Source organism: Micromesistius poutassou, assembly GCF_964030765.1.
Source record: "Micromesistius poutassou genome assembly, chromosome: 15".
NCBI classification, from domain to species: Eukaryota; Metazoa; Chordata; class Actinopteri; order Gadiformes; family Gadidae; genus Micromesistius; species Micromesistius poutassou.
In genome coordinates, this window is record NC_140285.1 from 1,638,618 (window position 1) to 1,661,895 (window position 23,278).

Here is a 23,278-nt window from a genome sequence, read left to right on the forward strand (position 1 = left end):
TACAGCACCACATAACCTGTGAATCAGGCAATACACTTTCTCTAAAGCAAAATGAATATAAATACTAACACCTGATACTTGCTTAGAATCCAGATACACGACTCTGAAAAACATGCACATTTGTGAAAGGTGAAAACCTTGAGTCAAACGGTACGGTGCCTTATTTCAACAGATACTAAAGACTGAACTCCATGGTTAGACAGCGATGGAAACCCACCACACACACACACACACACACACACACACACACACACACACACACACACACACACACACACACACACACACACACACACACACACACACACACACACACACACACACACACACACACACACACACACACACACACACACACACTATTTACAGAGGTGCAAGCGTTTGTTTCTTTTGTAACTTTCGAGATGATGGAAAGTAGTGTTAAAATGCACAATACAGCAGTTTATCAAAGGTAGGTTTAAGGTCTGTAGTGTCCGCTCCATGTACAACTGGTACAAAGAACAAGTGGGGTGTTCATGTTGCGCTGTTGTTTGTTTAACATATATTAACTCCTAGGAGGAGTTAATAGGAGGAGGGAGGGGCATCAGTGTTAACTCCTATAGAGGGAGGGGGGGGGGGCATCAGTGTTAACTCCTATAGAGGGGGGGGGGCATCAGTGTTAACTCCTATAGAGGGAGGGGGGGGGCATCAGTGTTAACTCCTATAGAGGGGGGGGGCATCAGTGTTAACTCCTATAGAGGGAGGGGGGGGGCATCAGTGTTAACTCCTATAGAGGGAGGGGGGGGGCATCAGTGTTAACTCCTATAGAGGGGGGGGGCATCAGTGTTAACTCCTATAGATGGGGGGGCATTAGTGTAAAGGATAACTACATGAGCAGCACTCGTTTCATTGCACATTTTTACAACCTCGACCGACCTCTCCTCGACGTGAGTTTGAGTTCTGAAACGTCGCCGTGTTTGAATTGGACAAGCGACTCCTTCTTTCAGCGTGTATGGACAAATCACAGATTTAAGACTCGTCACATTATTATTATTATTATTTTTTTTAAAAAGGGGAGTTTTAAGGCTGTGATGAACACGCATAGACCCTCCCCTGACACCTGCTGCGACTTCATCTGTCAGCCATGCGGGCAAACAAAACCCAAGCTCCGAGTGGTCCTTGGGTCGAGCCTCAGAGGCCGCAAACAAAACCACGTTCTCCAGCCTTGTGTGGAGGACGGCCGGCTCACTCCAGATGACACGGAGTTGGATGAAAGGGCCGAGCGAGGCTGACTCAGTCAGACCAGGAGAGAGAGAGAGAGAGAGAGGGTCCCCTGGTTCACTCCCAGCTGCGGTACACGTAGAGGGCTGAGAAGATGAGATTGACACTCAGGCTGGCCAATAGGAGCCCCGGCCAGACAAGCCGCTTGACCAATCCTGAGGAGAAACGTCATTGAATGATACATTAAATACTATAACAGGGATGTCACTCTCTGGCATTATATTACACTTAATCATATTCTTATTCTTCAGGTGTCATTTTTAGCCCCAAAAAGAGGCTTCCTAGTGGACTGGCAAATAATTCCAACTTTTCAAATAATTACATTCGATCCAATACAACATTAAACCCCAAGCACGAAAACATTCTACCATTTTAAATAAAGGGCGATATGAAATACCAAGGTCCAAATCTAAAAAGGATCAAATCGAGCCTGTTGCATCTGAGATCCTTCAAAGACAAAGGACTCCATTTCTTTAGTGGGCTGTGATATTAACCTAAAGCCCTGTGATATTAACCAGTGTGCTGTGATATTAACCTAAAGCCCTGTGACATTAACCTGTGTGCTGTGATATTAACCTGTGTGCTGTGATATTAACCTAAAGCCCTGTGATATTAACCTGTGTGCTGTGATATTAACCTAAAGCCCTGTGATATTAACCTAAAGCCCTGTGACATTAACCTGTGTGCTGTGATATTAACCTAAAGCCCTGTGACATTAACCTGTGTGCTGTGATATTAACCTAAAGCCCTGTGATATTAACCTGTGTGCTGTGATATTAACCTAAAGCCCTGTGATATTAACCTGTGTGCTGTGATATTAACCTAAAGCCCTGTGATATTAACCTGTGTGCTGTGATATTAACCTAAAGCCCTGTGATATTAACCTGTGTACTGTGATATTAACCTGTGTGCTGTGATATTAACCTAAAGCCCTGTGATATTAACCTAAAGCCCTGTGATATTAACCTAAAGCCCTGTGACATTAACCTGTGTGCTGTGATATTAACCTAAAGTCCTGTGATATTAACCTAAAGCCCTGTGATATTAACCTGTGTGCTGTGATATTAACCTAAAGCCCTGTGATATTAACCTGTGTGCTGTGATATTAACCTAAAGCCCTGTGATATTAACCTGTGTGCTGTGATATTAACCTAAAGCCCTGTGATATTAACCTGTGTGCTGTGATATTAACCTAAAGCCCTGTGATATTAACCTAAAGCCCTGTGATATTAACCTGTGTGCTGTGATATTAACCTAAAGCCCTGTGATATTAACCTGTGTGCTGTGATATTAACCTAAAGCCCTGTGACATTAACCTAAAGCCCTGTGATATTAACCTGTGTACTGTGATTTTAACCTAAAGCCCTGTGATATTAACCTAAAGCCCTGTGATATTAACCTAAAGCCCTGTGATATTGACCTAAAGCCCTGTGATATTAACCTAAAGCCCTGTGATATTAACCTGTGTGCTGTGATATTAACCTAAAGCCCTGTGATATTAACCTAAAGCCCTGTGATATTAACCTAAAGCCCTGTGATATTAACCTGTGTACTGTGATATTGACCTAAAGCCCTGTGATATTAACCTAAAGCCCTGTGATATTAACCTGTGTACTGTGATATTAACCTAAAGCCCTGTGATATTAACCTGTGTACTGTGATATTAACCTAAAGCCCTGTGATATTAACCTGTGTACTGTGATATTAACCTAAAGCCCTGTGATATTAACCTGTGTACTGTGATATTAACCTGTGTGCTGTGATATTAACCTAAAGCCCTGTGATATTAACCTGTGTACTGTGATATTAACCTAAAGCCCTGTGATATTAACCTGTGTACTGTGATATTAACCTAAAGCCCTGTGCGCTGCGGTGCGAGCTCCACCCACCGGGGGCCGTCGGGGCGGGCTCCACCCCCTGCGTGGTGGTGTCCACCATGCACGCCGAGGACCCAGAGGAGCTGCCCTTCTGCTGCCCGACCACGCTGCCTTCCCCCAGGTACAGCCCCAGCTCTGAGGGGAGACGAGACACAGAGGAGACCTCACACACCATGGAGACGCTGTCCACCCCTGCTGGAAGGGACCTGGGTTCACATCCCACTGCCCGCAGTAGCCCCCCCCCCCCCCCCCCCCCCAAACAGGGTTACTGTAAGTCGAAACCAGTACCTACAGGATCACATATAAAAAAAAATGGTACAAGTGTAACCATAGTTACCGTTCTGGCTCTGGTACGGTGAAAGGTCTGGGGAGCCGCGGCCGCTGCAGACGGAGGGGGCGGGCTCGGCGTAGCAGTGGTTGGGGGAGAGGGGCGGCGAGAGGGGCGGCGAGAGGGGCGGGGACATGGGCAGGGGCTCGGCCTCGTGGGAGAAGAGGCGGAGCTTGCGGCCGCTGATGTTGAGGCGGGCGGGGCTGATGAGGGGCCGTCGCTGGCGGACGGAGCTGGAGGTGGAGGTGACGGAGCCTGCCACCGAGGGGGCCGGCGAGGGCCCCGGGGACGAGGGCCGGCTCCCGGACTTCAGGGAGAAGTAATCTGTGTGGGGGGGGGGGGGGGGGGGAAACACGGAAATTAATAACCAACGACCACAGCTCTACGATGTGGTGTAAGTGGGAACAGTATGTACAGGCGATAGCAGAGCTGCGTAGAGGCTCCTTTTGAAGCGGCTACATTTGTTAGCGGTAGTGACTAAGTGAGTTTATAACGGCCTAGATGCACGGCCCCCCAGTGCGTCTCCCAGTGCGTCTCCCAGCGTGCAGGGCGTCCACAGATAGTCGCCGTCTTGCCGTAGCGACTCTGTGGGACGTGCAGTCTGCACCCGGAGCTTCAGAGTCTCATGTTGTTTGGTTCGTGCGGGCCTCAGGTCGTGTGGCAGAAGGCGACTGAAGGCGGTCGGAGCAGTACCTGAGGACGGAGAGTCTTGGCACTGGGAGGCCGGTCGGCTCCCGCTGAACAGGTAGCCTGAATCTGGAAATGAACCGTCACAAAATCAGTTCAGTAGGTGGACTGGGGGACATCTTTAACCCCACGAGAGCGTAGATCATAACGTCGTGTTGCTTTGAAATCTGATACACAAAATGACTGCCTGAACTCAAGCACCCTCCAAATTAGTGATCGACCGATATATCGGACAATATTTGCGTTTTTTTTAACGTGTAGCTGCATGGGCCAATTTTTTTCTGCGATTTTTTATTATTATTTTTTCCCGGCATGATTTACTTTTTTAAAATTGAGACTTGTAACATTTGTTATCATTGTGTAATTTTTATGATGTAAAAAGAGGGAGCAAAAGCATTATCGGCTCCAAATATTGGCTCAAGAAAATCAGATGAAAGAAAATCTGTATCAGCCCTAAAAAAATCCATATCGGTCGATCCCTACTACTAGATATATATTATTATTATTATTATTATATTATACTATATTATGGAACAGATAACAGCTCAAAGATGGAGGATAGGGCTATGAACCACTAGGCCTCCAGAGCTCCAGTAGACCCCTGCAGAGTTTCTACTGCTGGGTCAGACATTATCCCAGCACAGTGTGGAAGGAAAGAAGACCCACGACACCAGACAACCAACCGGGCTGGTTGACGAACACATTTGGCATCTGATCTCATTAGTGTAATCATAACAGATCCCCTGATTGCAGATAAAAATACGTAAACTAAAAGATGAATCATCCAGGGAGACACCAGTATCACACAGTAAACACCAGTACCAGGGACCAGCGTGGAGGCAAACCCCCCCCCCCCCCCCCCGCTAAGGTCTATCTGATGAACATGGTATCAAACAGGCCATTGGCATAGACCTCTGAAGAATAAGTCCCGCCTCCAAGGCTCCGGTTCCCTCGGTCAAATGTCTACGGGAAATAACACAGGGTTTTTGAATGATCGTACATAACAAACTGTAGGTGGCGGAGAAGTAAAAGCTCCGTCACGTTTTGAACTACACACATTCCATCTAGTGTTTTTGGATTGTCGGTGCCGTTAAAGAAGTAAACGATTATTAATGCTACTTTAACGCCACCAAAAATCCAAAAACCCAGTTGAAACTAGATGGGAAAACGGTTGTAGTTGAAAAACGTGACGCAGCATTTACTTCTCCGCCACCTACAGAGTTTGTTATGTACGATCATTCAAAAACCCCGTGTTATTTCCCGTAGACATTTGACCGAGGGAACCGGGACTTATTCTTCAGAGGTCTATAGCACCTGAAAGCCCTGGTTTATTCCCCAGTGGTCGCGGTGGTGAGCGGTGATTAAAAAGCGCTTAACGGTGCGCTGACGTTACCCGTCCTGGTGAGGGAGGGGATGGTGCCCAGGCAGAGGGCCCGGTTCAGCCGCCCGGGGAGGGAGGACGGGGAGGCCCTGCGGTCGGGGGGGCCCCGGCGGCAGGGGACCAGCTTGGAGAGGCTTGGGGGCGGGGTGGGGATGAAGGGGTCCGTCAGGCACGGGGACAGCGGCGGCGGCTGGCCCGCCAGGTACCTGAAACACCAGAACACACCGGTCGACAAACACCTTCCAGACGCTTCAGTTCATAGAGACCAATAATGCTTTGGGAAACGACCCGATTTTATACTTGAACTACGGTCATTTAGGTTCCCTCTGTGCAGACGTAACGCCAGACCCAATGTACTACTATGAATGTTCCCAGAGCGCAACATGCAGGAGTTGCATAAAGGGGAACTCTATAAAGCGAAGTGGAAGCCGCTCACAGCATGAAGCCAATTCAATAAAGAACCGCAGCGCCCATCAGATCAGCCAATCGTGTGGCTGCTCGTTGCCTACTGCGTGAATACAGTTTAAGTAGGTTTTTCTTTTGCGACTCAATTGTAGTTTTAGAAGGACCAAATAAAAAAAAGTTTGCAACGAATTTGAAATGGTTCATTTTAATGGCACTTTGCGGTCAGCCGACTGAAGGTAAAACATGGGAGAAGACCAACGCATCATTTTACACATTACTTTATTAGTTCAGAACACAGCAATGCGGCAGGTTTCGTTTCAGCGAGTACATGAAAGTGAAATCATTTTCGCAGCTTCCCTAAATTCACAACCTAATAACCCCCAGAGCACGGCTGCCAACGATCGACAATCGATTGAGATTGTTCCATCACTAATCTTCTCCAGGCTTCGTCTAGACTATGGAAACACAACTACAGTAAGTTGAGTATCGATAGACATAGGTCCAAATTCAAAAGGCAAGTAACCGATTAAGGAAATCCTACACCGGAGAGGAGCTCTGCTGAGAATAAAAATGTTCAACACAGGGCTTCATAACAATTTACAATGGCAGGATCTATTTCTGTCATAATTATTCTGTTAACACACCACAGCCTCTGGGGAAGGGTTTGAATAATTCAGCATGTGGTTGACATGTCAGACTGGATATGAATAAGCGGTTCGTGTGTGTCAAAAACAGCCTAGGTCATGACATGCATTCCCACACATTTAAAAGAAGTTTAAGTTCTTTAAAAGAAACGACAAGCGTTTCTTCATGTTTTAAATATACATTCTGTATAGTGTACTTCAATCAATGCTCCTTTCCAAAAATTAAAACACTGGTGTACAAGTTATTTTGTTTTTGCAAGTTAAGTAAGTTATTGGGTCATTCACATACTAAATTATACATACATAAATAAGGGCAGTATGAAAAATGGCAGGCTTTCTACAAATACAGGGTAGTTGGACAAACACTAAATAAATACAGTTGGCAGGAATTTGACCTTCTAAAAGTTAACCTTACGTTTGTTTCTGTATCATAAATATCAAGTACTTAAGAGTACTTTAAAATCACACTTTAAAATCTTTCATAATATGCTTCCAACTGTTTACAAATGTAGATACGTGCACAATCACATTTGTCACAATAATAACTCAATTCACACACCCACACACAAAAGTAAAAATCAAAACTCCCAAGACCTAATTAAATTAGGTAGTCCTTCATAAATAATCCTTTAAAATCGCTGTAGTAATTATTTTGTAGTGTCTCACTTTCCTCCCATCATATTACATAACCCATCCGTACCTTCATGTTGGCCTCTTCAGCCAGACTAGACCCCTAAAGTAACTCCTAATGCTGGGGACCTGAAGGGTGGCACTGGCTGTTCAGGCCGAGGTGATCAGGAAGCTACTGGATCAATAGTCTGGGCACAAACCGCACCACAGGACACAGGGCCAAGTTAGAAATATAGCTGAACATAACTTTGGGTTTGGGATTTGGCAAAGCAATAGAGAATCCCCCCCCCAAAAAAAAAAAAAAAAAAAGAATACTGTCAGGCAAAGAAAAACATGTCTTTAAAAAAACAAAAGTACATTTTGTATCCCAGGCTAAAAAAGGTGTCGTTTGGAACATATTCATGCTATGAATCTTACAATATAACGCTCAGTCCTTTGCTCTGACGGACGGAACAGACAATGACCCATCTCCGACTTGCAAGTGAGAAGTAGGTTTCACAGGATGAGAGAAAACATTCTGTAGGTCTTAACCTTTTACAATCAGCCGTTAGGCCGGTTCAACTCTGCATATTTGCTGGCAAATTGAAAGCATGCATTACATCATGATTTGGTGCGGCAGTGATAAAGATTATTATTTGAATGATACAGAAATAATAAATGGCATAGATAATACAATTACAATCGAAAAAATGATTCGGCGTACAGGAATCAATACAATAAGGTTGATTCACATTGTTGAACATGAAGTTCAACAGCCAAGATTAAAATACTAGGTTGATTATTGAGGTTGTTGTCAGTAAGTGAGACGTATACATACCAAAGTGTTTTTAAATACTAGATAATAAAGTGTAGTTAATGTAGAGATAAGTTAGACAGACGGTTTCAGACCAGTAGGAGCAGATGTCGGTGCTATGGGTTGGCAATATGTTCTCAAATGACTGGTCGTACCAGACCGTGTCTCCAGTATATGTATATGGAGATGAAATGTTGCACAACTCATTTACAATAAGCGACAAATTTTTCTGGTATTTCCAAACCTCCCACACCTTAGTTAGTTAGTAGTTAGTAGAAGTGTCTCCTATTTGTAGTGGGGTCAGAAACATCCCTGGACTACCCAGATTAGGATTTCGTAGGTATGCATTACAATACTTATTTAGAACTAAATTAATAAAATCACGGGGAATTTAATTGCTGCCCCCAAGTCATGGCCTATTTGCTCAAGAATTCAAGAACAAAAATCCACCTCACACACAGAACATGAGAAACAAATATTTCCCATAAAGTCAAAATAAACAAAAAAACAAAAAAACAAAAAATAAAGTATTATGCAATTTTCCCTCCGCTTTTTTTTTTCTACAGAAGGGTTATTCAAATCATTGACGAGCCATCATGTTTTATAAACTGATCTATGTGGTTTGTTTTAGAAACGTGAAGTGAATTACATACAACTTGGTTCAAGTGAAGCAAAGTGATGAATTCTTGAATTTCTGTTCTGAAAGTACTTTTTCACTCAATCATTCTGGAAACCATCTTGGGTATTTTAAGGAAAGTACAGTGAAATGCTTGGTATTCAACTACAGGCACAAAGTTACCAGCAGAAACAAGTTAGATCTAAAAACAGCAAAGAGAAATAGGGAAAACCAAACTTAGATAGGGTTACACTACAAAAACGGTACCATCCCATTGTAACAGCTTTGGCCAAACTTAAAAAAAGGTGTTTGTATTAACACACACACACACACACACACACACACACACACACACACACACACACACACACACACACACACACACACACACACACACACACACACACACACACACACACACACACACACACACACACACACACACACACACCTAAAATTCCTAATATCTTAAGTTCAAGCTAGAGAAGTCCAGCAGCCTGAAACATTTACTGATTCTCATGAGTGCTGTTATGAATCTTCATGAAATTATGTATACAGTTGAAAAGAGGCAAGCATACAACATGAACAAAAAACACAGCTTGCGCTACAGGTGAGCTTGAAATCCTCTAGCCTCCATACTCGCTATGGAAACACTTTTTTTAACTTCCTGTATTTAAATATTTAAAACCACCCCTGCACTAATGCCCAGTAGCCATGTTGATCTCAAAAGAAAAGACGGTGACATCACATGGTGCATTAATTGAGCAGTCCGAAAAAACAAATACAGAAATGTTCAGCGTTTCTCTTCGAGGACCAGGAGAACTCTGATCAAACAGGCTTTGAGCTGCAGAACCAGGAGAACTCTTAAAGAACAGGCTCCCTGCTGTAGAACCAAGAGAACTTTTATAGAACAGGCTCAGAGCTGTAGAACCAGGAGAACTCTTAAAGAACAGGCTCCCTGCTGTAGAACCAGGAGAACTCTTATAGAACAGGCTCCCTGCTGTAGAACCAGGAGAACTCTTATAGAACAGGCTCCATGCTGTAGAACCAGGAGAACTCTTATAGAACAGGCTCCCTGCTGTAGAACCAGGAGAACTCTTATAGAACAGGCTCCCTGCTGTAGAACCAGGAGAACTCTTATAGAACAGGCTCCATGCTGTAGAACCAGGAGAACTCTTATAGAACAGGCTCCATGCTGTAGAACCAGGAGAACTCTTATAGAACAGGCTCCCTGCTGTAGAACCAGGAGAACTCTTATAGAACAGGCTCAGAGCTGCCGGTCCCAAGTGGTACCGAGTGGGTGTCTACAGGTGTTCAACTTTACTGATGGGGTTCTGACCTTCGACCCCGGGCTCTTCTGGGACCGACCGACTTGCGCGTTGCCACGGCAGCTCCGAAACAGACCAGGCAGCAGAGGGCGGCGGTTCCGAGCTTGGCGGCATCCAGCCAGCCGGTGGCGCCGGCCAGGTAGCCCTCGGCCAGGTAGCCCTCGGCCAGGTACAGGACCAGCAGCAGCAGCCAGAGGACGGAGGCCAGCGCGTCGATCCTCCTCAGCCTGAGGGAACCGGGAGCAGAGGGCAAGGGGTCAGGGTTCCCTTTGGATTAAACCTAAACGGTTGAAGTCAACGTTGGCTGGATTATTATAATAAACCCTCTGACTGGTTGAATGGTTTGATCCATTTGACAATTGTCGATAAGAATTTAAATCAATGTTAATGACAATCAAACCCATTGATGGCTGCGGTGACACGCAGGTTAATGTTGATTGAATATAGATATGGATTGTACAAGTTGCCTTGTTGTCACCCATTAGCTTTTGAAACACCTTTGTTACGGTCATGAGGTTTGAGATTATTATACAACAACAAAACACCCCGAATCAAAAGGATCCCCGCTCAACAGACATTCAAATCACATCCCCGGTCAAGTGTCAAAACAGGGACTTTAGCTCTTAACAGCTCTGGTCCACCGTTAACTTGAGCCGGGCCATGCTGTCCGAGGCGTCACCGAGTGGCCGAGCGGTTCTGTACCGGACGGGTCCTGCGAGGAGGATGGCTGTCACGCAGCTCAGCAGGCCGCCCGAGGCCACGGCCATCTGGTTGTCGCGGCCGTAGCGCCACCCCCGCCGGACCGCCTCCACGGCCGCGTCCGGGAGCCGCTCCAGCAGGCTGTGCCACGCAGGGTCCCCGCCCCCGCTCTGGTTCTTCGGCCCCGCGCCGGGCCGGGGGTCGGGCTGCGAGGCGGCGACTCCGCCGTCGGGGGGGTGGGGGTCCCCCGTGGGGGGGGCAGGCCCGCCGCACCAGCAGGAGAACACCACGCCCAGCAGGAAGGCGCCGGTGAGGAAGGCCAGGACGCGCAGCAGGATGACCCCCGTGGGCGTGGCGATGGAGGCGGGGCTCTGTGGGGGGGATGGGGGGGGGTGAGGGAGGAGTTAGACAGAGACGTACACCGTTACAAAGGATTGAGAAGGACGTTAACAAAATGAGTCATGTTTCAATAACGCAAACCTTCCATCGCTTTTGTTCAAATGTATTTTAACTCTTTCACTGCTTCAGTCCTCTTTTGTAGCAACTGTCTCAATAATTTAACCTAATCCTTCAATCAACCCAGGGATTCACAAATCAATTTGAACTGTAGAGAAAAAAGCAGGAAATTCAATGTATTTTAGGCTACGAAAGAGTACAGTGGGATTTATAGTAGGCCTGGGCGATATGGCTGAAAGACATCACGATATAACTTGATCATATTGATCGATATCAATAACTATTGATAATTCAAATGACCTAAAAAGACTAGGAATTACCATGCTGGATTTAAACACTTCTGTTTAACACTTAATATGACCTTCCACTGTTTGTCAATATTGTAAATAAGTATAGAACCAGGTTTGTGTAACAAACCCAGCTGTTAGATTCGGTGGTCCGGTCTCTTATCGATATATATTAAACATGTTTTATATTGATATTGATCAGAAGTTTATCACAATACGATAATTTATTCTTTTATTGCCCAGGCCTAATTTATAGTCTGTGATGCTCGTGAAAAGAGAATATTCCCCAGATCTGGGGGTTTGGAAGATGAACCCTCTGTCGGACCCAGCTGGGGTCCACCCCACCGTGGAGCGAGAATATCCTCATCACGGAATAACGGCCTTGAGGTCAGAGTAGACCGTTTTACCAACTGGCGGGGGGGGGGGGGGGATTTTACACCCATTTTCTCTCAGTTATGGCATAATTGAAGTAACATTGACAAAATAATAAATATAGATAAGTATTTTGAAGATCCATTTCACCTTGACGAAGCCCTTGTCTGCGTCTCTGCTGCGGCGGAGCTGGTGGGTCAGCAGCCCGGTGCGGAGCTGCCGGTTCTGGTACTTGATGTAGTATTCCACCGCTGCCTGACATGGCCGGCACAACTTATAGGTCTGCTCCAGGTGGTGCTTGTAGGCCTCGATCTCTTCGTCATAGTTCTCCTGTGAACAGACGACGCCTTTAGACATTCTTCATACACCGTGACGGCGGTTAAACGACCCGTATACAGACGACGGTGCCTCATCAGAGCAACGAGCAGACTGCTGCACTGGGACGTTGATGTCGCAGAACAGCAGAAGCAAGGTGTAACCACGTAAGAGGTTGGAGTCACAAGACTTTTCTGACCTAAATATGGGATCACGGGCCGAACAAGGTCGGGAACAGTGGCGGTGGAGAACAGTGACACTGTGTTGATAAAGTCGTCGTCGGCGACAGCCAGAGAATACGTACATCGTCCCTGGGGATGAAGGACGCCAGCTGCTTGATCTTGGACGACTGGTTGTTGTTGCACTTCCTGCACAGCAGCATCTGAGTGTTGACCCACTGCAGGGTCTTGGGGGGCTCAGACAGGGGGCTGGCCGACACCCCGTGGTTCAGGTTCTCCATGTACTGGGCCGGGATGGGCTTGTTGTAGTCCCCGTTCTGCGGGTCACACATAATAAGAACATACGGCGTGAGGGAGGTTCAAGAGGATCTACACAGTCAGCAACAAGCCTATTATTTGGCCAACATTTGTTGTCAAAAGTAAAAAATGCACCATTTTTTCTCCATCAATAATTCTTATATTAACATTGGTGACATTCTATATTTCATTTTTTACGGGGTATATTTCTTCCATATGACCATTTTTTTATGTTTAATGTCTATTTCTATTCTCGTTACAGTGCTGTAGTAGTTCTTCTGTGAACCACATGCCCAGAATAGGCTTAAGAAAACCGGGCACATCAACCATGTGTGTTTTTACCATACCTCTTGAAAACCATTGTACTGCTCACAGTTCGGACAGTCCCAGCAATTCCGGTTTCCGTAGGGCACCACCGTGCTCTGGCTGCAGAACCAGCAGTTGACATTGGCATGGGTGGGCTTCTTCCTGCAAAGCGGAGAAAGTTTGCAGATATGGCATATCGTGTGATCAGCTTCAAACTGCAGCGTACGTTAAGAAAGGTAAGTGGACTTTCTGAAAGGGCTAACTGTAGTATTATGTTAAATCTTTCAATCGTGTTATAACTTCTGTGCAGCTGATGTTACATAACTTAAATCAAAACAAAGTTGGAATGCATTCCCAAAACACGATGAGCGATGCCATTAGGCTAACAGTTGTAGCACCAGTGCTGTGTTGACGACATGGCTGCAAGCAATTGCGACTCGTGATCGAATATTAAACAGTCGTCCGGCTTATCATAGTGGTCTAGGTTTTCATGCATTGAAAACGCAAAACAATCACTCACACCAATCATCTTAGGTGCATACAGCAGCACCACAACAACACACCACAACACAACACGCACCGCTGGAAGCCTGGTTCCGGCCGCGGCGCTAACATGCTAAGGTAAGAAGCTCCTTACCTTGTGGCGGCTTTATAGATGAGCGCTCCGCCGGAGACGAGCGCCGCGGCCCCGACGCCCCCGTACAGGAGCTCCGGGTGCTCGGCGAGGAACCGGCGGAGGGTCTCCATCTCCCGGGGGTACATAAAGCCAGGCTAGCAGGACATGAGAGAAGCGGTAAAGGAGCAGCCCTGGGGAAGAATGGAGGCGCACGCTTTCCGCCTATCACGCCCATGCGGCGGAACCGGAAACGACATCACTGTGGGTTTATGACTGACTGGAGTTTTCTGAAGGCTGATTGGCTTGTTTGTTACGATTTCATTAATACACAAAATAAATATGAACTATGTTTTACATTCTAGTAGCCTTATTGTCGTATGTTTCCAGCTATGTTTGAGTACGCAGAGCGCGCAAATAAAAAAAAACCTAAATGTAAGCAATCCAAACCAAATGATATTCATTCAATCAAGTTTCATTTTCAAACTAAAATGTTGTGGTGTAGTGATGGGTCTAAAAAAACAGTGAGTGTTTTAATGTAAAAATATAACTTTATTGTAATATAACTTTCATGACGAACAACAATAGTAACACTCATTGAGCCTACATCACAGTAAAATTAGTCAAAGTGCCTGATAGAGTGCCTGATAGTGGTAAACTAGCACACGGGGGAGAGGCTGTGGGTTGTAATACATTCGATGAATCAGAGAACACCAAGGAGACGGAATAAATAAACAGTGGTGGCTGCCAACAGCCACATGCAGTAACATAACATTAACAATATCATGCGAAAAACACTCAACGAAGGAACTTAGAGAATACAAAATAAAAAAAATAAGATATTGGATGCAATGTTTAGTGTCGATGCATATTTGGTCCCTTTGACATTTGACTACTGTATTTAGTATAATGTTTTTTTTTTTTTTTATTATTACTGAAAATACAATCAGACCATTAGATGCAGACGCAGTTATCAGTGTAGCTGAACAAACGTAAACGTAGATATTATCTAAAAACTCTAACAACTCTAAAAACCCAGCACTATTCAAAAGCAGGCAGTTGCATTTCTGACGGTCTCACGTAGAACTGTGAGTAACTCGCCGCGGACACGCCGCCTCCGTCCGGGCTCAGGCCCCCGTACGGACACCCGCCGCGGGGGAGCAGCACGGGCGGGTGGCGATGGGCCCCGAGAGGAGGGTGAAAGTGACCCGGGGTGTAGTAGCCCCCCATCGGGCCGGCTGTAGTGTATCCGTCCGGCGAGATACAGCGAGCGTGTCCGTTGATGAGCGACGTCGACCCGTAGCCCCCGGGGGTCGGTGGCACAGAGCCCGGGTGACACAGCGCCCACGACCCGACGTACTGGGCCGGCTGCATGTAGACGTGCTGCTCCTGCAGCGAGTGCACGTACAGGGGCTCGGCGTAGTCCACGAGGCCCGGCGCCCTGAAGGGTCTCCGGACCCGCTTCCTCCGGCGGAAGTTGCCGCGCTCGAACATGTCTTCAAATGCGGGATCCACGATCCAGAAGTTGCCTTTCCCGTCCCCGCGGTTGTCTCTGGGGATCTTCACGAAGCACTCGTTCAGACTCAGGTTGTGTCGGATGCTGTTCTGCCAGCCCTTTTTATTCTTCTCGTAGTAAGGGAACTTGTGGATGATGTATTCGTATATCCCGCTCAGGGTCTGCCTCTTCTCGCTGCTCTCCTTGATTGCCATCGCGATGAGAGCGACGTAGGAATAGGGGGGCTTGTCGTGGTGAGGGTCCTGGGCCTCGTCTGGCCCCGTCTTCCACTCTGCAGGAGTCCCGGAGCAGCTGTCCTGCTCGGCCTTCGTCAACATGGTGCCAACATCCATAAGTCCTGCACCTTGATCACCGGTGGTTTCGCCCGCGTCCATGACCGTCGTCGATTCTCGGTTCCCGGTTTAAAAAATATGCTGCCAAACGAGAGAGCGCCCGTGCCTAGGTGCTGCTCACACGCGTGTGCCGAACCCTCCCACAGGTAGATTGGGAGGTCGGAGGCGCGTCGTTTCATGTGCCGACTTTCCCACGCTTCATTTCGTGGGTTCAACGAGAGCTGCTCTGGGGTGACGTGGGGGTCACACGTGTGTAGTGTCTACGCAGGGACAGATGTACAATATTGATACCCCATCAAAGACCGGCACTTGATTGATGTGTGTGCTTGATGTCTAGGATAAGCTAAAGAGAGTCCAACATTTGCCACACATTTTGTGAAATCTTTCACAAAGCTTTTATTAACAAAGACAACATGAATAAATACCACATATGCTCAATGTATTACATATAAATAACAACATTAAAACATACTCTCTCTCTCACACACACACACACACACACACACACACACACACACACACACACACAGGTGCACGCACACACACACACACACACACACACACACAGGTGCACGCACACACACACACACACACACACACACACACACACACATGTGCACGCACACACACACACACACACACACACACACACACACACACACACACACACAGGTGCACGCACACACACACACACACACACACACACACACCCAGACAGACAGACAGTCAGACGGCACTAACAGCATATCCATGCCAACGACACACACAGCGACGTATGACCATCAGGAGTCGATATAGGATCACCACACCAATAGGGAACCTTGCACGTACTCACACGCACCAAAGAGGAACTGCTGTAGCAGTTCCTCTGTGACGCACCCACTCTACAGAGTGGCAAAGTCCCGCCCCTTCCGGTAGACCTCCATGGGACCTTTGAGATCGTAAAATATGCATGGGTTTCAATGCAGGGAAAGTAATTATTTTATGGTCCCAGATCCCCCATGTAATGTATTTAGTGCTTTTAGTTGCCATAAACAGCACAGCACACAGTTAAATCAGAGACATTTATTATTGTTTGTGTGTCATCATTGAAGATGGCTCTGAGGAGTGTTTTCTCTTCTTTAGACGTCAGCAAACATTTCATAAGAGACATACCATGTGCGACATGCACAAGACATTTTGTTTTGCGAGTCGTTTGTCCTACACTAATTCAATCTAACGCAATTAGGCTTAATATCATACTTTAGCCATTGAAACATCAGTAGGATTTTTATAATTGAGTGTGTGTGGTGATAAAATATAAAATCACAGCCCATACAATTAATCTGAAATTAATATTGAAATATATAATATTGACCTCTAAAATAAGCTCCTTTTTCTCATCCCCCGTCTCTCTCTGTTTCAAATTCAAACCTCTTTCTTTCTTTTAACTCTTTCTTCCTCCTCCACTTCCCTCGTCGGCTCTTCTTCTCCCCCTCCTCCCCCTCGCCCTTTGGGTGAACTTTGGAACGCCGGAGTTCCTGGCTCCAGAGGTCGTCAACTTTGACTTTGTCTGGGTTCCCTACGGACATGTGGACCCTGGGGGGTGGTCACCTACATGCTGTGAGTGTCCCAGTCTCTCCAACTATTAAAAACCCTCCCATGAACAGTAGACTAAAGGTAGACCAACCTGGCCAAGGTACTGCAGGTTGCATAGGAAGACCTTTTAATCTTTTGTTAACTAAAGTATGATAGCTTCTTATTGTATCCAATGACCTTCCCTGTGCATAGTGGGGCTTTGTGCAGCGGTAACCGTTCCAACAATCCTCCAGTGTTAATTTATCTATTTTTTACCGTCGGCACATTAGTTGATATGAGGATGTACTGGTGGCTCAGTTCAACAGCTCAGTGCAGTTCACCCTGACCTTTCATAAAGGGAAACACTATTATTGAAGGCTTGGAATCGAGTGTCATAGTACAAGCAAAACATGGGACTCAATTTCCTGTCTGTGGTCAGAGTGAAGCCATCTGCTGGGGACGTCTAGTTGTTATGCGTTATGTACGCAATAGTCCTAGCTGATTCTATAACAGAGATGTCCCCTCCACGTTCCCTGGTCTCCCCGGACCCGGCGCAGTGTCAGCGGGATGTCCCCCTTCCTAGGGGGACGAGGACAGCCCCAGACGCTGAGCAATGTGTGCAGGCGGCCACCTGGTACCTGGTACTGTGACCCGGACGCCTGCGGGCACGTCTCTGACGAGGCCCCGTGACGTCATCCCCAAGCTGCTCATCGGGGAGAAGGGGTGAGGGAGCCAGGCGCCATTTTTCAACCTTCATGACATTGAGCAACTCACTCCCCTGCATCTAAACTACTCCATGTAGGGGGGTGGGGGGGGGGGTGTGCCTCCACCGGTCATTTCCACATGTCGTTGTTTGCCGCATCCCGCTGATCTCTGATCTACCTCCTCTGCAGTGGCGGAGCCAGAGGGGGGGCCAGGGGTGGCACTGGTTACACCCCTGGAACCTGATTGGCCACCCCAGGTGCCACCCTAGTTGATTGACAGTTCACTGCATGCTTCGTTGAAAGCGCGATTTATGCTCTCGCACTCGCAGGCTCTCGGTCCCCCTGTTAACGCGCAAAGCAATTCCCCCCCCCCCCCCGTCAACAATCCCGTCCGCCCGCAACCCAAAACTACCCCCCCCCCCCCCCCCCCCCCCGCCTCGGGAGACAATGGACTGGTTACTCTGGTTTTATATCTGTGGGAGGAATCAGAGATGAGCGTGTTGATTAGATTGCTACCGTTGTTTCTGAAGTTGAATGCGTGCTGCTCTAATTAAATATATTTATTTTATTGTGTGATGCTTGACACGGCAGGGTTATCAAAGGGATTCCCCTACGTTAGACTTGTACGACTCATCAATTATCTTAACATGTCCAAGCCAAGGTGTGATGGCAGCAATCCATAGCAAACAATAATTAACACCACCTTTTCAGTTTTCACATGAAATGCAATGGCATTAGATTAATAACCAAGCATGTTCATTGTAAGCATGATTATGATATATGCACAGCAATTTAATGAACTGCTGTTGCTTGTGGTTTCTTTTGACCCAGGGATTTGTAACTTTGTGTGTTCTCCTCTACTAGAGCAGGTAGCAATGATGTAGACATGTTGCAACGTCCAGAGCTTTCCCACGGTTGAACCGGGAGGGAACCTGTCTCTTTTTGGTCTTCCATATAATAATATATGGAAGGAAGGAAGGAAGAATGGTTCAATGGGGTCCAATATGGTGAAGTAACAATATAAAAAAACCTCAAACTAAATAAAAAAGCATCTAAGACCATTTTCTAGCAAAAAACGTAAAATTTAAATCTCACATCATCTTCAAACCTGATATGTTGTCCCAACAGCCACAAATAAAAGACAAAATAGAATTATGAGTTATGTTTGTAATTCAGAACAGTTCACTGACCCTCTGCCCTCAGATATTCCTGAAGTCCTCTCATGTCAGACCCAGATCAGGAGTGACCTCACAGTGGCCCGTCTCAAGAACCTCTCACCCTCTACAGAACCTCTCCCCCTCTCCAGAACCTCTCAAGAACCTCTCCCCCTCTACAGAACCTCTCCCCCTCTCCAGAACCTCTCAAGAACCTCTCTCCCTCTCCAGTCCTAATCGCAGAGACCCAGGATCGAATCCGGCCTGGGTCATTTACTGCATGTCTTCCCCTCTGTCTTCCACACTTTCCTCTCTATAATAATAAAAAAAAAAGCTGAAAAATGCAAAAAAGAAATCTTTAAAGAGTGTGAAAGGAGACCTACTGTACCCCATACCTGTCTGTCGTCTACATAAATACATGTCACTGTCCTTTTCTGGTGGCATTGTACTTCTTTCCATAATACAAAGTCTCCGACGTACTGAAGTGAAGGATTATGAGACAGCACCCCCCCCCCCCCCCCCCCTCTACTCCTTCCCTCGCCCTCGTCGCCATAGTGACTTGACTTTAGATGTGAAGCTGTCAAAAGAGGCAGACAGATCAGAGGAAGTCTATAAATTCCTGTTCATGTGCAGTTCTTACTTGAACAGAAATCGAACTCACTGTCGCTGAACAGATATATTTCTAAAGAAAATAGTACAACAGACATTTCATTGAGAGATCAATTGAATAATTAATTGATTGTAAAATGTTATGGAAAATTAGACTGGGTACCCCCAGCCCGTTCTGCCCGGCGATATTATCATCTCCTTTTCTTCTCCTCCCCAGAGAACAAAAAGAAAATCTGTACGTCTGATGTGTCGCAATTTCCGTTTCTCTGGCCGGTGATGCGTGTCCTTGGAAACCCGCTGCTAGGTGTGGCGCAGCCGCGGTGCCCAGAGACTGGTTTGTTGTTCGTTTCACAAAGCCGGTGACCCGTGCCCTGTTCCACATGATGGCCTTGAGGGCGCGCCCTAACGCAGCCGGCTCCGCACTCCCTCCCAGGACTCAAGTCGGCTTCCAGCGCCACACGGCTTGGTGCTAAAAGCTAGCTGGGTGATGTGATGTGATGTGTGTGAAGCTGGATGCATCATTCAGCATTCAGTTTCCCCACCCAGCTAGTGTTTACAACCACGATGGAACCATTATGGCCGCCTCATGAGTAAGGCTCATAGCAACTCTGCACCCTGTCTAGTAGTTTAAGTGTGTGTGTGTGTGTGTGTGTGTGTGTGTGTGTGTGTGTTTAGATCAGGGGTTCTCAAACTATATGGGGCCGGGGACCCCTCATAGGGCAGAAATGTTTTCAAGGACCCCCTCATAACCGCGACACAAACGTGTGTATTCGGTACGTCGTTTTATTCCCACTATTCCCACGTCCCACTTTGAGAACCACTGGTTTAGTTTACACTTTAAATGTTCTCAACCTGACTTGTGAGTCACTTTGGATACAACAGGCGTGTACTTGATAACCAAGTGTAGATGTAGGCAGGCTATTAGTTCTCAGTGCAGTGGTATCTGTGAATTGTTTCACAAGGCAGACACTCACTGTAACCGTCACTGATCAACATGACCAACTGTCTGATATTCCCGTAATAGAGATGACACCGAGAGCGGAGGTGGTGCCAGGGGAGCAGGAAGGTGCGCTGGCAGCTGGTTTGTGTCTGGAACGTCTGGCATCTGGATAGAGAAAGACAAACATCCTTGTTTGACAGCTCTTCATGCTGAGTGAGACAGATTATGAATTAGCATTAGCAGGTTTTACGTTTGATAGAATAAAAGATACTGAGTAAAAGTATGCACATGCTGAGGCTTGAACTCAGTTTCAGGTTAGGATTAGGACTCGTTGCGTTAACTTGTTGTCAACACTGTCTGTCACACAATTCCTTCCTCTTTAACCCTTCTGTTTTGCAGGTGCAACATCATCGCTCAACTGTCAAAGTTATTTAGGCTAGCACATGTTTTTACAGTTAGAACCCTTCAAGATTGTCCACATGTCGACACACGATGTATTCACGTCTAATCAAAACTGGTAACTCAGGTTATGTGACACACGACACACGCTGCTGCACGCAGTCGGTTCCCCAAGTCGGTTCAACAGTTGACACTGACGGCATTATGGAGAGCGGTGTGTAGTGGAATCACCGAGCGCCCCCCTGTGGTTAGATGTCAAAATAACATTCAACAACGTGGGGACGACACGGCCTGCTGCACAGCCCCTATTTTTGTTAGTCTGTTTACCTTGTTTGCATTCATTCTTCATGAAGACGGTTTTTCGGTTGATTGAGTATGTGTGTGTACTAATAATCATCAAACGGTTTTTCTGAAACATAAAGTGCCACAATAAATGTTTCCAAATCCTAAATGTTAAATTAGAAATAGGCTGTAATAACAATAGACTAATTAAATCAAGCTATCTACACCGGTAGAATAGTAGGCATATACAATTCAAAGAGAAAGACTACAAGAGATGCGGTCTGACAATGATTACATCGTAGTTGTTGTTTATGAATGAAACGTGTAGCGATCGAATAAAAAGAGTGTAGTTCCATCTTCAGCCAGTAGATCGCAGCAAAGTCACGCTCAGACTACAGCAATCACCGTCTGTTCGTGCTCGGTTTCTGGTTACATTTCACAAAACTGAACTTTTACTGAATCAATTATATAAAAATAACTGCTATGAAAGACCTATTTTAAAAACATAAAAATAAGTATATAGTTTAATAAATTATAACAGACAATTTAAATTATATTGTTGTACAATGCACATTACTATTGAAATAACGACAGTAACAGACGTGACAGACATTAAATGTTATTGAAAATGTTTGTGAGCTGCACTGTATTGGTTGAGGTGAGTATTGTATTAGGATATGAACATGCTTTTTAAAGTTACATATCTGAAAATGCAACATCTTCTTTAATCAGAGGACCCCAGCTTATAATCACATAGCCCTATTTAAAACAAAGTGTATAATCTATATACAATATATTTATATTAATCAGATTCTAATGGAATTCTGTCTATATTGCTGCTTTTCTGACCTTTAGAAAGATTAAAAAACGATTATGATATGGTATAGAGCTTCTTCATAATGAATGAACATTTTTGTTTGGCACGGTCTAATTTATGTGCAAAATATAGCAGTGGAAAATGTACCATTCCTGACCCCATGCTAAGTAGCTCTGGCATGAAAATAACAAACAAAAGCTGCGCTATTACCATGAATATTCACACAATGGAATAAAAAGGTGGCACAGATTTGCATAGCATCCAATATGACCCTGTATGTGGTGATACATTATGGGCCATGGGCATGAATTAAAGGATCATGAAAACACGGGGGCCTCCTTTTAACGGGACCCAGAAAGGGAACAATGTTTGGCCCCTTACATGACTTCAGACCGGGGGGACCCTGGGCCCTTCAACACATTCTGTGGTGCCCCCCCGCCGCGACGCCATAGTTTTAACCTCCATGATTGGCTCTGGAGCGTTGGTAAACAGCTCCTAATGTTGGACCTGATGACCTACCCCCCCTCAACATACCACCACCCCAACCTCCACCCCAACCACCACCCCAACCACCACCCCAACCTCCCCAACGTCCACCCCTACCACCCTGACCTCCACCACCATCTCCACTACACCCCTAACACCACCATCACCGCCCCAACCTCCATCACCCAAACCTCCACCCTTACCACCACCCTGACACCGCAACCTCCAGCTCATCTTCCACCACCACCTCCACCGCCATCTCCACAGCCGTCTCCACTATCATCTCCACCTCAAAATCGCCACCCGAACGACGTCCTACAACGATGTCCGCCACCACCAAGTCCACCACCTTCTACACCCCCCAATCTCCAACCCCGTCACCCTCTCCACCACCACCACCACCCAGGAGTCCATCATTCCGACACGTCCAAGTCCAGATATAACTTTGAAGTCAAAGACAAAAAGAGTCAAATGTATCCCCGCCCCCCCCCCCCCCACCCACCCCCCCCCAGCACCCCACCCTAGAATTCCCTCTGACAAAGGCAACACTTCATCAGGGATCAGGGAACACCATTCAGAACGGGTGATTGGCAATATACGGGGAATTCAAATGAGTGTCATTGTGCGCCGGCGGAGGGGGGACTGGTCCCTGCCCCCCCCCTCCCTCCCTCTCTCTCCGGCGCTCTGATTGACTTTGATGCGGACGAGATGACACGCAGGAGACAAAGCGGCGAGCTGCAGAGCTGACACCGTCAGGCTCAGAGGGGGTCAGTGAGAACGCAGGGGGGGGGGGGGGGGGACGATGAGAGGGTGTGGTGGGGGGGGAGTTAAAGGGTGAGGCCCATTTGTTTGTTTACGTCGGTCGAGATGTAGAGATAGGGTTATACACTGGTGTATCTATACCGCAGGTCAGAGGTTGGTAGTGTGTGTGTGCGCGTGTGTGAGTGTGTGTGTGAGTGTGTGTGTGTGTGTGGACGGAGTGAGGGAGGACGAGAGAGTGAGTTGGTAT

General features: G+C 46.6%; 2 protein-coding genes across 3 annotated transcripts; both read right to left on the reverse strand.

Annotated features, from left to right (window-relative positions):
• Positions 1 to 751: 751 nt before the first annotated feature.
• On the reverse strand, positions 752 to 13,680 carry tmem201 (transmembrane protein 201). Of its 2 annotated transcripts, none has more exons than XM_084480092.1 (11): positions 13,498 to 13,680; positions 12,902 to 13,022; positions 12,383 to 12,574; positions 11,914 to 12,093; positions 10,652 to 11,019; positions 9,961 to 10,176; positions 5,546 to 5,739; positions 4,159 to 4,221; positions 3,475 to 3,789; positions 3,150 to 3,272; positions 752 to 1,415 (listed from the first exon to the last, which is right to left on the reverse strand). In XM_084480092.1, exons 1-11 carry the CDS (start codon positions 13,620 to 13,622, stop codon positions 1,318 to 1,320), a joined length of 1,995 nt encoding a protein of 664 aa, XP_084336218.1. In that variant the 5' UTR covers positions 13,623 to 13,680; the 3' UTR covers positions 752 to 1,317. The 2 variants fall into 2 exon arrangements, with proteins under 2 accessions (XP_084336218.1, XP_084336217.1); XM_084480091.1 differs by having other exon boundaries at positions 3,113 to 3,272.
• Positions 13,681 to 14,514: 834 nt separating this feature from the next.
• Positions 14,515 to 15,363, reverse strand: foxl2l (forkhead box L2-like; the record flags this gene model as incomplete). The annotated part of the gene is made up of 1 exon (XM_084479747.1): positions 14,515 to 15,363. One exon carries the CDS (start codon positions 15,361 to 15,363, stop codon positions 14,515 to 14,517), a length of 849 nt encoding a protein of 282 aa, XP_084335873.1.
• Positions 15,364 to 23,278: the final 7,915 nt, after the last annotated feature.

What these genes read in the sequence shown, in the direction of transcription:
- tmem201 (XM_084480091.1), bottom strand. Translation starts at nt 13,622, where the DNA reads ATGTACCCCCGGGAGATGGAGACCCTCCGCCGGTTCCTCGCCGAGCAC. An exon ending in ATCTATAAAGCCGCCACAAG is followed by an intron (nt 13,023 to 13,497) that starts GTAAGGAGCTTC and finishes TCCGCTTTGCAG; the next exon opens with GAAGAAGCCCACCCATGCCA. An exon ending in AGAAGAGCCCGGGGTCGAAG is followed by an intron (nt 5,740 to 9,960) that starts GTCAGAACCCCA and finishes CTGGTGTTTCAG; the next exon opens with GTACCTGGCGGGCCAGCCGC.